This window comes from Mytilus edulis, chromosome 4 (genome assembly GCF_963676685.1).
Source record: "Mytilus edulis chromosome 4, xbMytEdul2.2, whole genome shotgun sequence".
NCBI lineage: Eukaryota > Metazoa > Mollusca > Bivalvia > Mytilida > Mytilidae > Mytilus > Mytilus edulis.
In genome coordinates, this window is record NC_092347.1 from 54,941,591 (window position 1) to 54,967,293 (window position 25,703).

The following is a 25,703-nucleotide window of genomic DNA, read 5'->3' on the forward strand; positions in this document are numbered from 1 at the left end:
CAAGATGCAAATTTTTATTTTTGTTTTAAATACACAAAATATTACAGATTTTAATTATTTCACAGTTTCGTAACATAGATAACATGAAAAAGACTAACAAATCACATTTTTGTTTTCACAGAAATTGGGTGTAAAATGCGTCTATGTTTCAACTAAAGAACATGTGCTACCTTTTCCATGTGCGAGTCGTGTGATTTTCTTTCTTGATCTTATTGCCCTATAGTTCGCGCTTACAAATATAAAATAATAAGTAAGTGAATAAGAAGTATTTTACAGGCACTCTAGCTTCGCACTGCAATTAATGGCACAAATAAAGACAAGCTAAATAAATAAACTATTATTATATTATTAGTTACTTTCCTAGCTACGATACCCTAACATTTATTTCAATGACCCCAGACATGCGTAGATGTGACAAAAAGGTGACGGTTCTGTTGAGAACTAATTAAGTTCTTTATATAGAAATAAAATTGGCCCACAACCTCTCATCTATTTATATATACCTCTCTTCTTAATGACATACAACTTTCGATTTTTTTTGCCTAAACTTCCGAAACGAATCATGTGTTTTAAATTACCACAACTCGATTCAGGGAACGTAAACTCGATCACATCCTTGGTATCCACCGATTATATCCCTTTGATACGAAAACAATCGAAATTGGCAAAAGAACATCAATTTTTCCTTGCAGAAAAGAACCTTGCAAATACATGAGACAGATATGTTTTGGCGTCTATCTATAGTTTCTTGGCAATAGTTTAAATAATGATATAAATACAAATGACAAAATGAGTATAAATATATATAAAATGTCTTAATCTATCCTTTATTCTTCTTTCTGTTGGCTGCTGGAGGTGGATTGGAACCTGCAGATCTTTGTTTGTCTTTACTGTATTTTCTTGACATATTTTGATTCTGAAATTAACATTGATGAAGTTGTGAGAACTGTAAACCGAATTTTCGCATGCCGCTCCTACAGCAGGATTGGTGATATAAAACATCAGTTCAAAGTATCTGGACCATGCACATACACATATATAGTTTTTATTTATCTTGACACTTGCTTTGATCAAGGACGTATGTTAGTTATACGTACTGGCAGTTCAAATAAATCCACGATGGACCATTTAAACGATATTCTTTCATATTAATCGTTAACAGTTACCTCTGTTTGGCGTTATCATGAACAAATTGCATATGAAAGTGGTGTAGTCTTTCTACAGATTCTATTGTTCTTATCTTTAAGTAGGCTCAAGCAATATCGACGATAAGCTAATATACATTTGAACAATTACCGGCGAAACAGTTGCACCAATTAACTTACCCATACAATATTCAATACAATGGTGATTACTTTAATTTTTAGGTTCACATTACCATATGTTAGATTGATAATATATTAATAATTGAGAGTTGGCTTGCAGCAGAATATATAAGAGTTGCCAAACCCTAACTAACGTTTTCACTAATTGCAATACAATTTCCTATGCTCACGCACAAAGCATCTTCCGACCGTTTCGTTGATATCGTAAAACTTTTAAAAACGCGTACTCATCGTGATAAAAACAAAATACAACTAACGAATATTCCTGAAATTATCAATGTGAATAAGCTAACAATTACAATTCACACTTTTAAAACAAAGCTGCATCGTCTTTATGACACAAGGAGTACACACTTATTATGCTTTCACAAGGTAGAATTTGTTTCCTTCCTAATTAACACTTACCCATAAATAGAAGGTTGCAGCACCATTACTCACACTCCTGATATCGTCGATAGTAAAATCTTTTTGTAATTGTTCTACTCGTTTGCATGTATGTTCATCTAAGTTGACAGTGTCTGCTTTTTCTACCTCTCTAAGAAGTTTTTCTCTTCCGTGACGTCCTAGAAGAATTTGTATATCAGCCCATTCCTGCAAAAAAAAAAAATTTTGTATACCAAAAAATGCAACCAAACAACCAATTCATAACTCGTATATTCTGAAAATAAATTAACTAAGAGTTTAGGAGCTTTGTTGTCCGAAAAGTCTATTTATCTGGACAAAACATTCAACACTTTATCCAATTTTATTTTAAAATCCCAACCCCTCCATTTAACAAAAGATACTGTTTCACTTGTTACACTCGTCATGTTACGAACTACAATCAAAGACCGAGAGATAAGTCGTATTTGGTGCTAAAGCACTGGAAACTTGGCTACAATAAACGAACCACATGTTTAGTCATTTGTTACACCATTTTCACTTATGAAGAAATGTTTCAAAAACATATATGAAAAACTTATTATTACCAAGTATATAATAACGAATGAAAAGAGAGAGAGAGCCTGTGTCGCTCACCTCGATCTATCAACAAAAGCTATAGCCAGTCTCAAATATAGTAGACTAAAATACAATCCAAATATACTTATCCCCTCCCTCAAACCCCCTAAGTCAATATGTTTTTATACTGTCCCCATAAACCTTGACACAGTATACTTGAATCCTGGATGTTGGACTGATTAATCAGCATCAATTATTTACCTTTAATTTAGACTCCTCATATCCAATAATCAAATATGTGCTCTTCATGACCTCTTTGACCCCTGCAGGTGGGTTTATGTAACTACGCAGTTCTGATATTGTTTCTTGTTGCATTTTCAAAATATCATGACTAAAACGGTTCAGTTCTGTTAAATGCAGCTTTAATGCCTTCGCATTTTCTAAATAATGCATTAGTTCTGAACGATACTGTGATGACTGCACATTTGCAATAGCTTTATCTAAAATTCCCGGATGTCTTCTTAATATAGCGTCTCTTATTTCTGCAAAATGAAAAAAAATATATAATAAAATTAAAATTTCTCAAATATTTACTCACTGGTATAAAACTATTCAAAATAATGATTGAACTATGCTGTATGGGCTATGCTCATTGTTGAAGGCCGAAAGGTGACCTATAGTTGTTAATTTCTGTCATTTTGGTCTCTTGTAAAGAGTTGTCTCATTGGCAATCATACCACATCTTCTTTTTTATATCTCAATATTGCAGAATCCAAATATGGGGGAGCATTTTTCGTTATTTTCTTATAAGTGCTTAGTAAAAAAGCTGATGTCATTTCGGGGCCTTAATATTTTGATATGCGGTATTGGTTTTGCTGATTGCTGAAGGCCGTACGGTGACATATAGTAGTTGCCAACTTTTACGTAATTTCGGTCTCTCGTTGAGAGTTTTATTGGCAATCATACCACATTTTACTATTTTTACAAAGTAAGTTATTTCTAAAGAATAGAATCATATTACGCGTTCCATTTTGTATTTTATATCTGTGACAATTTGATTTTTTACCGGTAAATGCAATCTATTCAATTTCACACATTGTATTTTTTCAGATTAAATAAGAACAAAGTAAATTATCAAAAGAAACTGTCGTTAGTCGCTTACATAATTTATAAATCTGTTAAGCTAAATATGCAAATCTATATTTATGTTTTAGAACTATGAAAAATTCCTTCCTCGTTACGAATCTGAAATACTTCAAAGGCAACTAAAGCAGTATAATGCTGTACAAAGGAGACATATAGATATATAGAAGCGTGTTATATGTTTCTGTATATGGTCTTGACAGACATACCAATGCAGGTATGAAGACAAAAAAAACCACAAAAACATCTACCTTTTCTATCGTACTGTCTTGACCTTTTATATTTAAAAAAAAAAAAGTCGGTTCACATCCGTCGATAATTTTGGAAAGACAATTTTTGGTTTAAAAAACAGATACCATACCCTTTTATTGATCGATGCAATAGGGACCAAAGATCAGAGTTTAGAGTAAATGATAGCAAAAAATCATTGTCTTTCAATCCCAATCGCGAACGCAGACAACATAAATTTGTTGAAACACGATAACCAAAATAAGTGTTTTAATATTTGTATCATTTGTTTGCCTCTTGTTACAGTGTAAACTGTCTAGAGTGTTAATAAAGTTCAATAACAATAGGGATTACAAAACCCTTTGTATACCCAGTAATAGGTTGAGGATAAAGTATACAATAAATGTGAATACTTCTGACTTGAGGACAAGGAATATTCATTCTGGCAAATCATGACGTATGTAGATATTATTTATTTTAGGCATATCCACTCAACCGGTAGTCGTGAAAAACACGAATTTGTGTAGAGAACAAACGCAAAAATATTAGAAAAATATACAACGCCTATCAACCCCTAAATATATACATTCTTATAAGTACGAAGGTTCTTGGCTATTTCCTTTTTACTTTTGAAGGAGTGTACACGAATGACTAAACGGCAACAAAAATATTTCACACTTTATAAAGTACATTTCTAATATGTCTATTTCATATTCAATTATATCAGAAACACTTTATATAGACAACCAATTTACCTTTCCGCAAGTATAAGAATTCTAATCGTTCTTGTGCATCCTCTAAATCACCATTATCTTCTAGTTTATTTTTCTCAAACAATTCAATGGCGTGTTCGATTTCTTCAATATCTGAGCCTGTTGCCGCTTGTCGGAGATTTTCACGTATTCTTTTCTGAAATAAAGAAAACCAATCGTGAAAGAAATCAGGAATACCATATCTGGCAATGTTATAATGAGACTAGTATTCTAATCCAATTAAAAACCAATCCCGCATCGCTTCCGTTTTCTAGTATGTTGAACGAGAGCGATGCGAGATCACTTAGATACGATTGCTTGTATTCAACAACCTTTAAAGTAAAGAACACTTCAAACATATCATACTTGCAAAAAACACGACAGACGTTTGTTTCGACAACATTAAATTTAATCAAACAACAATGGGATGAGACTTGTATTGGAATACTAAAGTAGGTAAATATGTTCAAGAGTTTTTATATTCTCTATTCACTTGTTTTTTCAATGCAAACAATTCACCAAAACTATCTTTTAACATTACCAACGAGAGAAAACAACAAAATTGTTGCATATTTAACGAGATGATATATACCTTGTATCCCTTTTCGTTGACTGGTTCCTTTACAGCCTGGTTTCTTTTCCCTTTCTTAGCATTTCTGTTTCTAGCGTCTTTCTCAGATGTAGAGTTTTGGCTACCTTTGACGGACGCATTTTTCTCCGCTACAGCTCTTTTCTGTAAATGTATATATAAAATTAAATATTGTATTATTTATTATAACAACATATCTTGTAGTCATTTGACTGAAAATATCCAGTCGTTTCAAAAATACATATTAGCATTATACATGACATCCTACCACAATATCTAATTGATATCTTGACTATGCATATATGAATTATGAAAAATTACAAAATTAATATGGTATGTGAAAACTCTCCAATAACGTACACAAAGCTCATTTAATTGAAAGGAAAACAAATTCATCTTTACTATGCTCGATAAGATTAAAATATACCGATAATGTGATCAGATACCAGTATCCCCGTTTCACTTACAAAATACATTACTGTCCCCTCTTTGCTTACAATATACAGATCTTAGTCAATGCTCGTAATATACCCAAACCAATATTAGGCAACGAATATATCCATTTACCATATTATACTCTTTTATGATATAGATGCTACAATTTATATTGGTTAAAAACCTAATCATACTGATATAACTATGAAGTTTGGTATTCAAATAAATGGTTATAGCTGCTTAACTATATGAATGTGTAAGATTGCGACTTATTATTTTCTTTTTTCTTCTTTATGTTAAAAAGTCTCCAGTAAGACAGTATAAAGTAAATGCAAATTTTAGTATTTAATATCAAGATGTATGTAAGTGAATATACCAAAACGTTCGCTATATTCAAATAAAAGTGAGCCAATATACGAGGATGTTGGTAGGGTTTACAAAATAGAGAATAATGGACTAAAGGTTTAGAATAAAGTGTTTGTAATAATAAAGGATATATTATAATGGGATGTTTGAATATTAAAGATAGAGATTTATTCCCGACATCCTGGTCACGGCACCAAAATGTCGGGAATACGCGAATTAAGTAAGAAAACGTTGCATGTTATAATAATATAATCGAATAGAGAAAAATGGGGTAAAAAATAAAGAATAAATATTTTAGGGACCACCAATCCAGGCCCTTATATAATGGTGAATAGATAATCCATGCGCTACTTTGACCACTTTCCAAAGTCTGTGTTACCTTCATCATTGTTTACATCCCAAAATTATATTTAAGTACATACGAAGGTAAAATTTATTTTTTGTCATAAAATGTTAATGAAAATAACAGTTTATAAATTTAGTGTATGAATTTCTTATCTGAATTTACCTGCATCAAGGATTTGTATAGTTCTTGCCTGCATTAAAAAGTTTTAAATCTAAAAATTGGTAAGCCAAGGAAGTATGCACATTGGACGATCTATAATATGGGACCAAATTGGACTAAAATGCAAAGCCAAAACAAATTATTGTCAACTTTGTCCGAGAAGTACAAACTTACCAATTTATAATATCTTCTAAATGTATAAATTTACTAGTAACTGTTGAGTAATAACTGTAATACATGTAGCTTTTTTAGAACTTCTACGGCATTTGGTTTCTGATGGAGAATGTGTCATTGGCAACCATAATACCATATTTACTTATCTTTTTAACTTAGAAATGTATATGTTTGTCTTGTGTCTACAACAAACTGATCTAGATTCTATCTTCTTTTTTTTTTTTTTTTTTTTTTTAAAGTAACTGATTTTGAGAAACTTTGAAATGACTGGCTTTTTTTCTAAGAAAAACCTACACGTATTATAAAAGAAAAAAACACGTTTTACATATCCGACACTTGCCACCATACACAGTATTATACATATATATATATATTTATAAAGAGAACACATATCTCATTAGTAAATAGAATTATGTTATAGTTGCTAAACATGTATAATTTATTTGTACGACCGAAACCACACACACACACAAAGAAGATTTTTTCTCAAACAAATTTTTACCCATTTAGCAGCAGCTCGTCCCCCGTAAAGGGCCTGTTGACATAAACAAAAGTATAACATTGACTTACATATTACAGTTAATTATACAGGTAATAGAAACAATGTAGCATGCGCTTATGCCCATGCAAATGATAAAATGTACACCAGAAGTTTTCTTGTAACATGCACGTGCAGATATTTTTACTCTGGAAAAGAGGCATTGTGGACTTTGTATAAACTTATCATATTACACAAGTTTTACAGAGATAGTAAGAGGTAATAAAAATGTACACCAAAAGTTGCTTGTAACATGCACGTGCTGATATGTTTTTACTGTGGAAAAGAGGCATTGTGGACTATGTGTTAGTTTTCCATAAGATACAGCTTTTACAGAGATGATAGTAAGAGGTCATTTGCACAAGTAAGAGTGTTCTTACTTATCATATATGAATTTATTATTCAATTTGCAACTATGAAATTTCTCATTTATAATGTAACTGAATTAAATAAATTAAAAAGGTACATATTGAACTTAAAGGCAAATATAAATTATATCTACATTTGTAGTCGTTACAACCGCTACACCTTGGTTAAAAGCAGAGAACATAAATAAGCATGCATGGAAAGGTAATCAATTGGGGGAAAAGGATTCATATATTGTCAATTGGTATATGTATACCCATATTACATTTTGTATATGTATACACATATTTTTATTTGGTTCATCGAGACTCTGGTCCTTTGGTATTTATTTAAATGGGGCTATACTAGTATTGGATTGTTCATATATCACGGAGTAAACTTTTTTATAGCAAAAATTGTCGATAAATAAACAAAAAGAATTGAAAAGCTATTTCATTTGATTTTTTAATTAAAAAAATGGTACGCCACAAATCTGTGTCATTTTTCTGTGTTCTAATAATTGCATATATGTGAAAATCCGTCTATTTTAATGTACTTTTAAAATTGTTATGAATTATTGTGTTAAATGGATAAATAAATATGAACCGAAAAGTATGCAATAAACATGTTAAAAGCATTATTTCTCAGTGAATGTCTTCAACGAAAAAAGTCAATGAACTATATATATATATAGAGACTAGTTAACGTTGATACTCGATAAACCAAATATATCTATACAAGGAAAGCTAAGATTTGGGTTATGCATAATGATGATCAGGATCTTACCGTACTGTTCTGAGTTTTAGTTGACTGACTGTCTATTTCTGAAAGCTGATTTAATACGATAACTATGTTAAAGCACTACCAATACACATGTTTACTAAATTCTATAATCATCTATTATGTTTTTACATTTGGTCTTGCACACATAATCACGAATCGCGTTAAATTTCATTCTCGTTTACATAAATGCAAATATGGATAAGAGGTTGAGTAAAATAATGACACAGAAACTATTATTAACAGCACTTGATTGCATGTCTCCCCTGCTTTACTGATTATGATTGAATTTATACTTAAAAAGTTAACGTGTGTTCTATAAGAATCCCACGAAATGAAAACTATCTGCGATCTATGTAAATGAAGTCAGGTCAGATGGAAGTGTTGAACTATACATTATTAGAATCTCAAGACGGACCTGACAATGAAAATTTGACATTGATAAAAAAAAACAATAAAAAGGGGAACAATCGGACAAGCGAACCAAGAAAATGCCGTCAAGATCAGATGAACCATCTAAGACTGATAATCGTTTCATACACCAAATATAGATGATAAATGCTTATACCCAAACGTGTTACCCTAGATATAGACTTGACCCCGAAAACCTAAAGTAATGTCAAGGTCAGGTGAACTATGTCTGATGAAAACGAAGACCGTAAAAAGATCAAATTTAGCAAATATAGTTATCATACTACTCTAGCAATCGCTGAGCCATGAAAATGATTTCAAGGCTAGACGAAAACTCCACAACATCAGGACTATGTATAAAGGGTATGAAGCATCCAGGCCTTTTACCGTCTGAAATATAAGCTTCAGGAGCTTGCGTTACGCAAATATGGTATCCCACTGGAAACTACACTACTCATTTAACAATTAAATCATATCAAGAATTCAATCAAAATCAAATTAATAATCTAGTAAAATGATTTAAGCCAAATAATGATAACAAAATAATAATGCACAAAACCACTGCACCAATATTTAAGGTCGGTCAGTAGTCTAACAAAGGATTCTTATATGAGAAAATGCTGCTAAAATCCTTGGTCTCTAAATCTACGGAGACCCGTTAACCTCACCTACGATAATCTAATTTATAACCTGAGTTATGTTCTTGTTCTCCGTTTGTCCTTCTGTTGTACTCATATTTTCTTCGTCGTTTTCCTTTTGATGTGAAGAGTTTGTATGCATAAATTTTATTTAAAATGAAAAATATCGTTTAATTTTACATTATATTATACAATTTGTCTCCATACAGGAAATCTAGGGGTGGGTGGATCAATACTTTTCGACTTACTCTCTGTAGTGTGGAGAAAATTCAATACATTCGGTGTTATAATTTCTTTTTTGTAACACCATATTAATTTTTCAAAAGATCAAAAAGCTGAAATAGTTTCTTGTTAATAACCTTATTAATTTTTAAAAGACTAAAAAGATTTTTAATGAGTCAATTATTGTTTTTTTTAATGTCTTTCTTTCATTTTCATTGAAACAGAATACATCAAAGCAGAATGATAATTGTTTCAATTTGTATACTCTATGGCCTATACGTCGTAGCTTAATCTTTTCATATAGAATCTCTGAATAGCTTGATTCGATATTGTGATTATATTGACTAGCTTAAGATTGATACGTAACGTTAAATTACTACTGTGCCCCTCCCCATAAAGTGCAATACCACCAAATAAAAAGTATGTGTGTTAATATCCGTCGCTCGGCCTATCTCATTTTTAGCCATCAACGATTAAATCGGATAAAAAAGAACACAATATCTCACCTATAGACTCAATGATAAAAGTGTTAATTAAATATACCCCCCCCCCCTTTTTTTAACCTACCGACCCAGTGATAGTAAACAATATAAACTTTGGGGACCATCCAAGCATTTACTTACAATACTGAACACTTTACATTTAACAAAATACTACTGTGGGGGAAAACTCACCCTATCAAACTTATTAGGTGCTCGTTGTTGTTGTTGTTGCGGTTGTCCTCCTCTTGGAGTTTGCCCAGATGAAGATTTAGAATCACCACATCCCATGGTTTTGTTGATTTACACACTACTACAAACAGTTCTTATGGGACCATAGTTCTGCAAAATTAAAGTATTAAATGTTCAACAATGCATCATCCATTCGGGAAAAAAGTAATGAAGATGTGGAAGTCAAAGTAAAGAAAAGAAATATTGTTCAAAATAACTTTTTACATGTATTTTGGTGTTGCGTTGCATAAGACCCTCATTATCCGCCACTGAATTTTAAATCTAGAGCTGTCTACATGAAAAATAGGAAATAGATTTCTGATTGAAACTATGAAAGTGCATATAATATGCCTGAGTAGTTAACCAATATGCATAAGTCCTGAATTCATTTTAAATACAAACACCACGAGATAGAGAAAAAAACTATACAGGTATCACACAAACGCCGAACGGAGCTAGACTGATTGTTATCCAACTTAAGAAGAGGACTACTGTTTGAGATCAACAAACAGTAATTATCGTTATCTTTTATTTCAAATAAATACTTTTTTTGTCTCAAATAGCATCTAAATCTCGATGCTTTCTCAGGAGTATCAGAATTGTTTTATTTGGTTCACAAAATATTCATTACCAGGCTTATATTTTACACACACGTTACGTCTGAAAAAGACTCATTACTGTTCCTCGAATAACGAAACTAAAACAACAAAAAAACAAATGAAGTACGAAGTTGGTGGAGATTAAGAACCCCAAAATAACGAAAGTTTTTGCAAAATTCAGTATATGAGAATTTATTCCCGGGGAAACAATCCTTTAGCTGTTAGACATCTCAAAGTTTTGTTAGCAGTTTATTTAGAAATATGACCATATCAGTAATTAATCATGTCAACAAAGAAGTATTAACAACAATGGCACCGAAAATCGTTTTGCCTTTGTGGTGGTGGATTATGACACCGTTGCAAAAAAGCATATTTGTTTGCCTACTAGAAAAAAGGACAAGGTACGATAAGGCCAGTTTTTGGCCCCCCATTTTCTCATTTTTCAAATTGGAAAGCTACTTATCACGTTAAAACATTCCCGTAGGTTTGAAGTTTGTTTGGCTGAACTTCAAAACAATTAATTTCACAAAATGAGTGAGGTTAGGGGATAAAGGGCACCAAAAACGCAAAAAAAGGAAAAATAACGATTTTTGGTCATTGTTTCTTAAAATTTAATAGAGTGCGCCTACGTGACCCAGAGAAAATTATGTCGATTTAGACAGCAAAAACAGTGCTAATGACATTGGAATAAAAAAAGTCCTGGGTCACGTTGGCGCAGGCACTTAAAAACTAAAAAAATGTTGTACAAAATACCTGAAAAGTGAATAATAATTACAATATTTGAATAATAACAGAAAGTTTACCCCCTCAGCTCACCCAGTTGCTATAATTAGTGGTTTTGAAGTTCATCCTAACAAACTAACAAAGAATTTAGGAATATTTTAACATAATAAGTAGCTTTCAAAAACAAAATTTGAAAAATGAGAAAAAAGGGGGGCCAAAAACAGGCCTTATCGTACCTTGTCCTCTAAATATTAATTTTCAATATTCCGTAAAACATTTAAGAATACTTTATATATGGTACTTTAAGCATTACCCTATTATTACCTAATTGGTTTTCGCGTGAAAAATGTGTGATCTATACCATCCATGCTATTTTCTATCAATGTCACAATATTTTCTGCCTAATTAATTTCAGCAATATTATCTTTTTATTAAAAGAATATCGTTTTAGAAAATGATTATACAATATTGACGTTTTTTGGTATTGCCTACAAGCTCTATTCTATTTAATGTTGACTGTAGACCTCAAAGGTATTACGATGATTGATAAAGAAAAGAGATATCCAAACAAGTGATGAATATTGATGTTTGTTATTATCCCGATGAAAGGAATTCAAGTCTCACATGTGTACAATTAATTTCGTCTTTATGTTTAATTAAATATCCGGGTGCAAATGAATAAAATGTTAATTTCACCATGACGACATGGTTTCATATTTTAGATAAAAAAAAAGAAGAAGACCAAAGAATCCACAATTAGTGAAAATCGTGCTTCACCTGAAGGTACAAAAATATAAGTTTATTTCGATCTTTTTTTTTTTAAGTTCATCAGAATGTCTGAATGAAGATAATAGTTGGTTGTATACTGATAAAAGATATAAATTAAATATTCGTTATTTTCCGAACTTAAAAGAACTATCATAATTTTGTGAATACAGATAATGAGTGTAGTTTTCTTCTTATTTAGCCATCGGAAGTTCCAAGGAAGAGGTGCATTTAAATCGAGGTGTTTGCTAATATAGCTATCCTTACTACATTCAAAATTGATAACAGCAACAGGCTGAATTGAAAAGGGGAAACAATTTATTGTGTAACTAAGACCAGTATTGGATGTCGTAAGGTGTCAACGGAAGTGAGATTGATTGATTGATTTTTAGTTGCTTAACGTTCAGTGGCAAATATTTCATGCATATTCAAGATAATAGTGATTTAAAAACAAACTGCATACGTTTAATTAGCCGACAATTTTATTGTGTTTAAAAAAAGTTGAAACTTAATGGATATGAGCAATAATAGGCGACCTTCAACAGTGAGAATAACCCATAGAGAATCGACACCTATACTATTAAACGAGAAGACCTCTCTTCCTTCCACGGTAAATCAATCATCATGCCTCTATGTCCTATAGGTAACATGCATAGTCGCATTTGCCATCCATTCTTATGATTATTCAGATTGAGTCATTTTGGGAGAAAAACGACAAAAAAAAGGAGCCCAGATATGATTCCGTCATCAGACTGAATTTTAGTCATAGATAAGACTTCCGGTTTGAAACATGCACAAATACAACCAATCGTATGATAGATAACAAAAATGAAAAATAAATAAGCCAATCAGAGCGTTCTCAATATCATGGTGTTTAAATCGCAAGAACCACAACTATTATACCTCCTTATAGAGGACAATTATTTTTCGCGTTTATCTACATGTAAACTACGATTATACTACTTCAATATATAGAGACTCTCTGTATTCTGTCTACTGTTTTCTTTGAAATGTTAACGTTTACTATCTAAGGGGTCATACCAGTTGCATATATATTAAAATAAGTAAAACATGTGACACAAGTACAGTACAACTAATCGTATGATAGACAACAAAAATGAAAAATGAATAAGCCATTCAAAGCGTTCTCCATATCATGGTGTTTAGATAGCAAGAATCACAACTATTACATGTAAACTACGATTATACTACTTTAATATATAGAGAAAGAAAAGGGACTGATGGATTGTCCTAGAAGCATATTTTATTCGACTAATAATGGTCTATATATAAGCAGTTACATTTATTTCATGTTTGAAACGGGGCAAATTTTTAATTTGATTTGACTTTTACCAAAAGAAGCATTGTAGCAAAGGAGAAGAATAATTGTGGCCTGAGGTCATTTTTGTTTTGGTCTGAGGCCAGAAACATGAAAATAATTTAATTTAACAGAAAGGAAACAAATATCGGACTTTGGAAAAAAGGAGAGGGCTTTTGATACCTTTTATGAAATTCTCCATACATAATATCTTTTAGAAAAAATCGTCCTACAACAGTTCACAAGCTGTATATGCCCGCGGTTCTAGTATATATTATATGAGCATGGTTTTATACTCTTTTTATAATAAGTTTGTTTTATAATTTTATATCAGAATAAGGTTTTTCGTTAATGTTTATAATTGATATTCAAGTTAAACATTATTTACATAAAAGAGAAATGGTTTAATGTTGGGAGGTGGCTTCGTTAAACATAAAGGAAACGTATGTGAGCATTCAGTGTATATAGTTTATAGTTCAAGGTTTCTTCACAAAAGTTTGTTTTATATCCCTTTTAATACATGCCAGCAAAATTCATTATCAAAAAACGATCAACGGCACACTTTCATTAATCTACTTTTTTTTCTTGATGCATCATAAAACAAGTGTTAAGAAAAGCATTTGTTTATTGGGTACCATGGTAATAATACCATTGATTTTATTATCCCTAACATATAATTCTGTGTGATGCAGTTTATATCGGGTTTTTGTATCAATTGTAGTCGTTCATTAGGACCATGACAACTTAACACTGAATATCTGTGATTATTGCAGGTCTTTAACTTAATAAGATTCCTAGTAATACTAAAAACTTAATGCTATTTGTTTGTATGTGTTTGACGTAGAATTTAAAAAAAAACTATGTTCAAGTATGAATGCTTACAGAGAGAACCATTTTTTTTTTTTACATTTATGAGTGATGAGTTCCTTTAAGTTTGTATTCCTGTTCTTTTTTATATAGCTCACCTGACCTGTCGAGCTATTTCGTCACTTGACGTCATTCGTTCGTCGTTGTAGTCTGTTCACTTTGACAAAAATATTCTCATCTTTTAAACTACTGAACCAGAATTTATCAAAGTTATCATTGAGGTATCTTGTCTGAATTAAAATAAGTCTGATGAACCTGGGTGCCAACCAACATTGTTTACATGGCTTAAAATAAAGCACAGGAATAAAATACGAGGTTTTCTCTTGTATTGACAACCGATAAAAAGAGAAAATCTGATCAGAACTAAAATTTAAAGAATGTTGATATTTATATCAAAACTATCATATACCTTCTTGTAGATGTTGAGCTTAAATGACGAATTTTACAATTTTTTTTAATGTTTTGTCTTATAGCTTGAGAATATAAAGTTCCAGAGAACTGTTAATAACAGTCTTCCAACACGGAGCCTTGGCTCACACCGAATAACATGATATAAATGGCCCCATAATAACTGATGTAAAACCATTCAAACGGGAAAACCAACGGTCAAATCTATATAAAAACGAAAAACGAGAAACACTTATGAACCACATCAACAAACGACAACTACTGTGATTGTTTTTGTATTATTCACAATATACTAGTATCACAATAACGATTTAATCAAGTGTCAATGGGAAAAAGTTGTAAATTGTAGAAATTGTGTAACTTGAGCCTGACTGAATGGTATTTTTTTTACTGAAACTGTGTGGTGGGCCTGGTCACACAACACATGCATACTATGAATGGCAATGACAGGCTGGGTGATTGACTGAGTCCGCAAACTACTCGAGACCCTGGAATTCGCGATGAATAGTTTAATAATTCAGCATGGATTTTTTTTCGGACGGACTGTGTTCAGTGCAAAAACCTGAGTCCAATCTAATTCTCGAACATTATAAACGTTGTCTCTTTGACGCATTCCTCAATTTCATTTTCAATTTTATTTACACACCTTTGAATCTGCTGAATAATAAACATAATAACAAATAACAATTAATCTGATTGATATTGTTCGCTGTCAAAGAGTATAATGCTATTTTTAGAATTTTGAAGAATAAATGTAAAATGATAATCTGATTATGACAAGTAAGAACACACATGTATGAATAAGTTAACTGGGAATTAACTTTTAAAATCGGTAGCCTTAAGATGTTCTTATAATCTAACGCTGTCAATCAGAACTTTGGTAACACCGAACAGCAAGTTATAAAGTGTCCCAAAAAATACTAGTGTAAAACAATTCAAACGGAATAATCAACGGTCTAAACTATATATATAAAAAAAAACGAGAAACGAGAAACACTTATGAAGCACACAACCAAAGCAAAAGAAATCTGATGTTCAGTACTTGTCGTTTGAAACGACAAGTACTGAACATCAGATTTCTTTTGCATTTACTAGTATGAAATAGCACTTCAATATTAAACTGTTTTAATTGTTGAATATCATTGTTACCTTTCATAAACAAAAAGCATGGAAGGAAACAATTTCCACAACATTTAAACAAATTAGAACGAAAAAGACTTCCGTTTTCACACCCAAATACATTTAAAGGTTCTATAATAAACTGAGATGCTCGCTTCATTAACTTTCAATTCTACAAAAAAATGTTAAAATAACATACTAAGTATATCAAATATGAAAACTTACATATCCTCATATAAAGAAAATAATATAAAGGTTTTTATAGCCTAAATTGGGAATAAGCACAGCATTTGGCACCCAAACTCAATACTTACTTTTAATAGACTAAACACCCAACCTTATCGAAAAAAATGTTCTCCTTCCAGTTTCATTGTTGTCCGTAGTTACTTCAGTGCATGACGTAATCGATTGATACTGAACGTCGTGCAATAGAACAATGAAGGTAATTAAAATTAAATTGAAAATAACGTTATTTTGTTTTTGAATTTTATTTTGTTTTTGTTAATATTCAATTTTGGTTCGTACTTGTTAGTGAAATATTTTTCTTTATATTTTTTTTTTGTCACAGTATTGAAACATTTGTAATTAATCGGAAATACACAGAAACTGTGAATGTATTGTATCTGACGTCCTGTAAGCTATATAAGCTATGTAAGCAAATATCATTATTCACAAATATATCAAACAAAAGAAGGAGAGTAACCAATGTAGGGCTATAGCTTTAATTAGTAGAATCCGCGTATAGCTCTCAGTACGAGAGATAGGAAGCTCGTGAAAACAATTAGTTCAGGACCTAAGGCAGTTATCAGTACAAAGCGGCAACCTGTACAGGAAACTAGGTACGAATTTAAGAAGTCGGTACGTAGGTCACCGCTCATAAAAGAGGATATCGGCTTTTAGAGCATTTTAAAGCTGTTAGTTTAAGTGTAGGACGCAGGATAGCTCCTAGTACAGGAAGCTGGATAATTCACAAGGATACTCGGAAAACTGCTGAAGGTCGAGTAATTTTAATTACAACAAACAAAAGTGCAACAAAGATATTTATGAAACACAAAAATCCAGTACTTCAGTGAAGCCAGGTATTTTTTCGGTACAGCGAAACCAGTTACATCTTAGCAAAGTAAGTCGGGCGTTTCTGAGGATATGATGCAGGTTAATTTAAACTATACATAAAACAGGACAGTTACTCAGTATAGTAAGCTTGATAGCTTTCACTACACAAAACCAGGAAGGATTTATGAAGGATTTAGTGTCGAGTATAGAAAGCTGGGTAGCTCTTTGTATAGAAAGGCCGAAAGCTTTTAGTTCATTGATCTTAATCAAATAAGAATTTAGTTTATATGTCAACAACAGTAACAGTTATTAAACGAAACAAAAAAAACCTAAGACAATAGCTCTAAACACAGTGGAACTGTTATTGATTACAGCTGTCCTCGTCAGAAAAGAGGGACGAAAGATACCAAGGGACAGTCAAACTCAGAAGCTGTACGTTTAGTTGTCAAAGTAAATGTTATAAACATATTCTGCTAGTTTCAAGTGTTATCTGCATTGCCTGTTTAAAGTTCTCAAGTTTAAGATTTTCCAGATGGATTGGTCCTTGTGTTTAGGTCATTTTGTTTTCCTCATTTTTGATGATTTACCAATTTTCTTGTATCATAATCTGCTCTTTTAGCTGGGGTCACACATTCACGATTTTTACTGCCGTCCTTGACAGGACCATTCCCGATTAAAATTTGTCAAAAGTCTGATCAAGATCCTGTGAATCGTGGATGGAAATTCGATTTGTATCTTTCGCCAGGTAAAATTCGACCGAGTCTGTCACGACTGAGTCCCGATTCTACCGAATGTAATCCGACAGAGATCAGATAGTGACAAGACAGTGAACCGACGCTGACGGAAGTTATCCGTTCGAAAACTGTCGGCATAATCGGGATGATCAGGTACTGTCGGAACGTAATCCTATCACGGTCCGTTCTATCGCATTGCAAACGGCTTTGTCTGGTCTCAGTCGTATTGTATTCTGTTATTGTCGGGACTTCTCCAGATCATTACCGTTCCACAGGACACCGTCCCGAATACACAGAACATTGTTAGGAATTCGATCCGATACAGCAGAATCTGTCACGACATAGGCACGATTGTAATCCGACTAGACAAAATCGGCTGAGTTTCCCCGAATGTTACGGGACGCACCTAACTATCGGGGTGCTTTGCCGAACTATTCGGACCCTTCCCGACCAAAACGACTAAAACGACTGCGTTCAGACAATAATAGGACATTCCAGATAATTGAGGATACTAATCCGACTTTTTCACTTTTCGTGTCGTATCGCTGTCTGATCTCAAACGGGAGCAATAATCGGCAATGTGTGAACCCCGCATTAAACAAATATTTCTTTAAAGCAATGCCTTTCATCCTTCCTGATTTATGTTTAAGATAAATGGGGATTTTTGTAATGTTTATTTTGCATTTTGGAAGAACTGTTATCTTTAAAGCATAAGCATACTAAATTCAAATTCGGATTTTACCTAACAACAGTGTCATATCCCTGGAAATAGTTTGAATATCTACATTGTGTGCATATACCTAAAAAAAAAATTGCATAGAGACCCAACCCCTTGAAAGTATATATCTGTCATTCCCTGTACTTGGTACTCCTAGGATGACCATGTTTCCAAAATCTCAAGCTAAGGAAAACAAAAGTAACCACAGCTATTACAGAGTATGACAATGAAAAAGTATACAACTACACATATACACGTTTTATAAATGTTGACAAAGTCAACGTTGCAATAATCAGTATTTTTGTTTAAGCCTTATACATGTAGCATATTATTTAGTAACTCTTCGTTGAAATAATAGGACATACATACACAATATCTACAATACCTCTAAGTTAACAGAAAAATATCGCCATAGAAAGTATTCCTCTTTCAATATGTCAAAAACTGTGATAGATGTTGTATTAATCCAAGACAAATTGAACATACAAACTATACATTATACATTCAGATCTTAAGTTAAATGTTAAAACTTGATAACACTTCAGCTCTTTTCAGTTTAACGTGAAAGTTCAATAGTGTTAAGATTTAAATGCAGATAGCAATTTAATTTATACTTTAATAAATAGAAACGAAGAAACATTCATTTTTATCTGTCACTACTATTATGGGATATTCAAAATATTTTTAATAATTGTCATGTTCAGTTGTATGGGATCACAGTTGAATGGAAAGGACGCATACAAATAACCAATCGATACCCAATTTATGTTTGTGATATTTCAATGAATATCTTAACTCGTTGATTAAATGGTTTCTCTAAAAGCAAATATGACCTTAACTTTGTTGAAGTATGAGAATTGATTCTGTTTTATTAAACTTTTGTTATTTTTTCAAAACAAAGTACTTTTTAGAGGTTTTAGGATAATTTAAGCCATTAACATAAAAAAATATACTCTCACTTTAAGTGATCTAATATAATTCCAAATATTATAATCTGTTCCGTTTAAAAATTTACAAAGGCATATTTTAAAATTTGTTTTAGTTACAATGTATCTAAAGCTGTTGAAATACCGTTGTAAATTGATTAATGGAATAGCTGGAAATCGATAGATGTTTTCATTGGGATTTCTAGTGGAATTTCATTACTTGTGTAAATATTAAAACTTTTATTAGAATATCAGAAATCATAGGCCACTTTACATAAATCCTTTGTTCAAAAGAGCTCTGTTTGTTAAGGGGCTTGGGTGATAAGATATATCAACCGTGTTATTGAAAACATAAATGTAAGTCAGTTTCGAATGTACAGTAATCCTATTTGTAAACATATTTTATTAATAATTTTTTCTCATGCAATACTACTATTTAAAACAAGAACGAAGTATATTATAATTATTCTCATGTTTAATATTGGCCGGGATATTAGTGAAAATCACAAACAAAAAAAGCAATGTACTAAAAATAATTTGTCCTGAACATGCATGAAATATTTGCCACTGTACGTTTAGCAAAAAGAATTAATCAAACTAAACATAACAAGTTTTGGCTCTGCATTCTTTGTATATTGACAATAAAATTGTTTAAGAGCTAAATTTATGGTTTAAAAGTTGAAAAAATACTGCATGATTTGTTCTAATCTGGTTTTTAAATGTAAACCAATGAAATATAATAACTTTTAATAAATGTTTAATGCGCGTATTGATGATCATAATCTGATTGCCTTTTTTTATTTTGCCTTTCTTGTATTTTGTATTTAAGTACTAGTTTAAAAATTCTTTGGTATAAATCATTTGCTCATTTTATAATATGTAAATGAATTTGAATTTTGAAGGAGTATTGATATGACGTAAATCTACATCAAAAAGAGTTGAATTGAAATAAATGAAGGTGAAATCGGTTTTGAAAATTAGAATGAAATGACTTTTTCCCAATGGAGCCAAATTCAACAAACACAACGGTAGTTAATACAAACATTTATTATATTTTACAAATTGCACACCACGCCTTAATAAATCATATTTGAAGTACAATTTAGATTATATTAACGATTCAAGTACTGTTCAAATACCAACCTTTATCAAAAAGTTGTACATTATTTCGGTATCAGATAAAAAATTTCAACGATAATTTGAGCTCTCATAAGTATAAACAAAGTGAGCTTCCGAACGTATTAACACAGTGAGCTTCCGAATGTATAAACAAAGTGAGCTTCCGAAAGTATAAACTTCCTAAAGTATAAACAAAGTGTGCTTTCGAACGTATAAACAAAGCTTCCGAAAGTATAAACAAAGTGCTCTTTCGAAAGTCATAATAAAAAAAGTGATCTTCCGAAAGTATAAACAAGATTAATATGAATAATTATATCAATAAGGGTTTGCAGAACTTTCGACAGGGTTGTTATGCTTAATAGATACGAATCATGGTGCTATGGAAGGCAACCCCTGTTCCACTGCCAACCATTTCGAAAAGATAGTCATATCCTATTTCTATTTCAAAAACTAAATTCAATAAACCAAACACAAACAATTGAGAAAATGCTTTTCTGAAAGCGATCTTCGAGGATCTTCGAAAATGCATTTTATTATTATCTGCAACTTACCGAGAGCGGAAAAGTTCATAAAATCGGTGAGTCCTGATGAGATTGAGACAAGATATTGACAACCCAATACTGATACAAAATTGTAGCTCTTTGATAATGATATTCTGTTTGATTGTCAAGCAAGGTTCCCACGAAAGATAGGCATACTGTATCTAGACTTCAGACTAAAATATGGTTTTTGATACAAATACAAATGCCAAAAACATAGCTGAAGTGTAAAAATAAACACGCATAGCCTGCACTAATAAGAAAATTAACGGTGGTATATTTTCTACTTTACAAGTCTTTTTTAAACTGAGGCCTCTCTTTATGGTTTAATATATAAAACAAAATTCGATTTTAATTTTCTTTGTAGAGAGACACAGTGATACCTGTCAAAGAAAACATTTTATATCTAATTTTGTATTTAAATTTTGGTACTTTATCAGCAATTTAATCTGGCCTGACTTGGGTAGTTAAGCTACCCCATGATGGTAATAATCGTAGTTCAGATAAAATGTAAACAATTATGTCTATTATCCAACTTATTTTGATCCAATTATTGGCAAATAAAGTAACAAAGGACAAAGTTTTCATTTATAATCTACTTAAATATTACCACAAGCATGAAGCGACACATTTTTTGAATGTGGAAAATTGTTGTCATAATCTATGTTTTGCAAGCGTGGATCCGGGATTTTATTTTTAAGAGAGAGTGGTCCTGCCGGAGAATTGGAATATCGAAAATTGGCAGTAGTTTTATCTTTATTACATGATTTTCGTTATGTGAGGGACATCCTGGATCTGCACCTGTATATATTACCATCGTCCCTTATATAGGACTAATTATGGTTCGGATTGGTTATATTTTAAAAAAAATTATACGATTTAGTAATATGTTCGAAAACACCAATATTTCTGGAACCTTCACAAACCAATCTTGATACTGTGAAATTTAGAATGAAGATGAGAAGAAGAATTAGAAAGTGGGACTACGAAATCTATTGAAGGGAAACTTGTTCTTTTTTTGTCACACCATCAATTCATCAACTCACATTTAGAAACCATGAAACATAAACCCTTCAAATGAATTCACTTGAATGAAACTTTTTCTGAGTCAAAAAAATCCTTATCTGCTTGTGAATGAACATGCATCACTCTTTTGGGGGTTAATGTATTTAGTAGTTTCAGCCTAGTTAAGTTTTATTTTTGAAAACTACAGTTCTTATTTGTATGAGTAGGGGACTTCTGGACCAGAAACTTTAAATACTGGTTAAAAATTGTCATGTTGAAGGTTGCTATGTGTATAATTCAGGATATAGATACAAGATGTGGTATGAGTGCTAATGACACAAGTCTACAATTTGTAAAAATTAACCATCGTTCTAGAAGTAGACACGATATATATCAGTAAGAAAAACAACAGAAACTTATGACAAAATGTATAAGTAAAAGTTATAATAAGTAATACTGGTATTCAAAATTCTCTTTAACACAAAATTGCATGACGAAAATCCCTCATATAACGCAAAAAGGCAAAGCAAACATTATTCTTAAAATGGAATGACACAATCTCGTATTTTAGCTTTATATTAAGTTGATTGAATAAATGCACATTTATATCCCAATGGGGTTGAAGGCATACATTAATCAACAAAATAACAGTACAAAGTCGTGTGGATGCATGGTGCACTTGTCTCAGAAATTATTTTTGATTAAATTTTGTCAGGTAGAGATCAAAGTTTGCAGGTGGTAATTACGTGCTGACTAGAGTTAGGTTGATGGTTATTTGATGCATGTAGTCCCACTTTCATGAAAAAGTCAGCCATATGATAGCTGTAAAATTTAAATTAAACGTGTTTGGTATGGATATTATTGGCAATAACTCTTTGAAGAACTAATTGTTTGTGGATTAACACATACATGTTATAGAATTGTAATGTAGAGGTGAATTTAACAACTCTGACATTACATGCATTACTCTACTTTAAAAGAAAAAAGACATAAATTCAAAATGAAAATGATTTACAGTTCAATTCCAACATTTAATAGAATACTACTCTCGGTGTTTTTTAATTGAAAATAAAATTGAGAATGGAAATGGGGAATGTGCCATAGAGACAACAACCCGACCATAGAGAAGACAACAGCAGAAGGTCTTCAATGCAACGAGAAATTCTCGCACCCGGAGGCATCCGGGTAAAAATATCTGTTACATCATTACATTAATGTTTGTTAGATGCATGTATCTTTTATATATGATCGAGGGTCTTGATGCATGGAGTTTATAGATTACGGACTAAGTGTTAAAAGTAGATAAAAGAATGGAAAAACAAATTTGGAAAAATGGATAAAATGTAAAGAATAGAGAATAATTGGATGTCATATATAAAATGTACTAATAATTAAGTTTATAGTATTAGTTTATAGAAACGGTTTTAAAGATGTAAACATTAGACATTTCCTGAATTTCATCGTCCGATTATTTGTCTAAACGAGATATAATTTTGCAAGAAGGTCACAAGTTGAATTAGAAACATGCAAAACTTAGCCTCGAATTAAGAAAAGAAACAAACACATACAGAGATACTGAGATATTTACAAATTTATTAAATCGACGAGACTTAACCTTATGACACATTCTGATAAAGTATGCTATAGAAAAACGATAACCAAAGACCACAAAGCACATAAACAACTGTCGTATTCATACTTTGAAGCCAATATATAAGACCCTTAAGTAGAAAGAAATGTACAAATAATCTAAAGATATTGAAGATTTGCCGACATTTAAGTGTATTGTCAGGGATCAATTTGTTTCTAGAAAATGTATCAAGACCTCACTTGTTTGTTTCACAAAGTTTCACAAAGATATAAAGAATTGTCACCCAAAAAATTTTTCGATGCAAAAATGAGAAATCAAACCACTGCCAAAAGTTTTGTTTTTAATTGAAACTTTTCCCTTCATGTAAAAATTCGCATAATTAGAACAGTAGTTGGAGAAACTTACACAAAAGGAATATATATATAGTTCTCTTTCTGATGACTCAAAAAGATTGTGTTATTATTATGACACCCTGACAAAAACAAATCATTTCCATGTTTCCGGAACATTAATTTTTTGTTTGAAATTCATGTTTATTTTAAAGGAAAACTAATATTAGAATTTACCTGTATATCTATCATATTTTGACTTTTTAAATTGATTCTTTTTTTAATTATCCATAGGCATGTGTAAACATATTTTCATACATTTACAGAATTTAGCAAACATCTATTTCAAACACAATCTTTAGGAAACAGTTATGTTAACAAAAATCAGATTTTGAAATGTAACGGGTATGTTTTGAATATTTCATAAAAATAATGTTTTAATATCAGTTCAAACTTGACTTACCTTTATTTTTATGCATAAATCCCTTGATCTTTAAATACCTAACCTATGTTTAGGTGTAGATTATTCCGTCTCTAATCTTTAATTCTTTTAATTTTTGTGTATGAATTTCATATCAATTATAACTTGAGATAATTAGATTTAGAAAGCTCTTCGGACAGAAATCGGTGCGCCAGTTGAAGTGTGATATATGAAAATGTTGTATATTGCTTTCCTTCGCAACGGAGATATCAATACATTGACAGTACTATCGTGTGTTGTTTACTCATAGTGATTCAGTCGTGTGAAGCGAGCAGTCAAAATACTCTCACTTACGGAAACTATTTAACGTGTTCTATAGATTTATTTTACTACAATGGAATAAATGCAAACGTTTTGAAATCTTTTGAACGGGTATGTCACGGGGTGCGCTATTTTTTACCTGTCTGAAATACGATTTGATTAAATTTATTTGTTTACTTTCACAATTGATTGATCGATCCGAAATTAACAACAGATAAACAAAGAGGTATTTGCATTGTTTAGTTGATACTTGATAATATGAAGTTATTAAAATGTTCAAATAGGCTTAACTAAAACAGTAAATATAAACAAGAAAATAGAAGTGACTTTACCAGACTGGGGCTTTTAGACTGTTATGTATGCCGATGAGTTAAAACGATCGCCAATATACTCGGACAAAAGATAAATAGCAACAGTAAACGTTATAAGACCAATGTTAACAAAAACAAATTGACAAACTATGTTATAGGCTATCTATTGGAATAAAACATAATTATGTTAATTATACATTTCAGTCAATGTCTAATGGTGCAAGCCTGACGGAAATTTATTGCCAGAGTGTAAAACGTGCAGCAGCAAATATTTCAACATATTTTGAAGAATGGCATGTTATATGGCAGGTCTTTTCCAAATAAAAACGATAGAAAGATGTAAAACAAACTATTTGTATAGAGTTTTGAAAAAAAAATTATGCTAAAACAATGTTATTTCTTAAAAGTAGGTTTTTTCTCTCAAATTCATAGCGTATTTAATAATAAGGATTTACAAACCAGAGACCATCTTCTGTTGAACAGGGCTTTTCACGGTTAGTTCGGCCATATTGGACAGGGGCAGATTTTTATAATGGAGGTAAACTTATTGTGAAAAATACGAGACACATCATTTAAACAGAGCAGTTAATTAGAAACATGCATAGGATTTTCTATACTTTCATACTATTTCCCCCTTTTTCAAAAAAATCTGCCTCCTATCCAATATGAATGAACAAACTGTGAAGGTCCCTAGTAAACCATATCCTATATTTATTACACGTACAATCACCAAAAAG

General features: G+C 31.5%; 1 protein-coding gene across 13 annotated transcripts; it reads right to left on the reverse strand.

The window, feature by feature from the left end:
- LOC139519965 (uncharacterized) lies at positions 1–24,730 on the reverse strand. Of its 13 annotated transcripts, none has more exons than XM_071312284.1 (9): positions 24,377–24,658; positions 10,065–10,211; positions 8,126–8,170; positions 6,959–6,991; positions 4,980–5,120; positions 4,391–4,544; positions 2,526–2,806; positions 1,731–1,916; positions 1–916 (listed from the first exon to the last, which is right to left on the reverse strand). In XM_071312284.1, exons 2-9 carry the CDS (start codon positions 10,158–10,160, stop codon positions 821–823), a joined length of 1,032 nt encoding a protein of 343 aa, XP_071168385.1. In that variant the 5' UTR covers positions 10,161–10,211; positions 24,377–24,658; the 3' UTR covers positions 1–820. The 13 variants fall into 13 exon arrangements, with proteins under 13 accessions (XP_071168385.1, XP_071168386.1, XP_071168384.1 ...); XM_071312285.1 differs by lacking the exon at positions 24,377–24,658 and adding an exon at positions 18,790–18,876; XM_071312283.1 differs by lacking the exon at positions 24,377–24,658 and adding an exon at positions 16,214–16,319.
- Between the last annotated feature and the right edge of the window lie 973 nt (positions 24,731–25,703).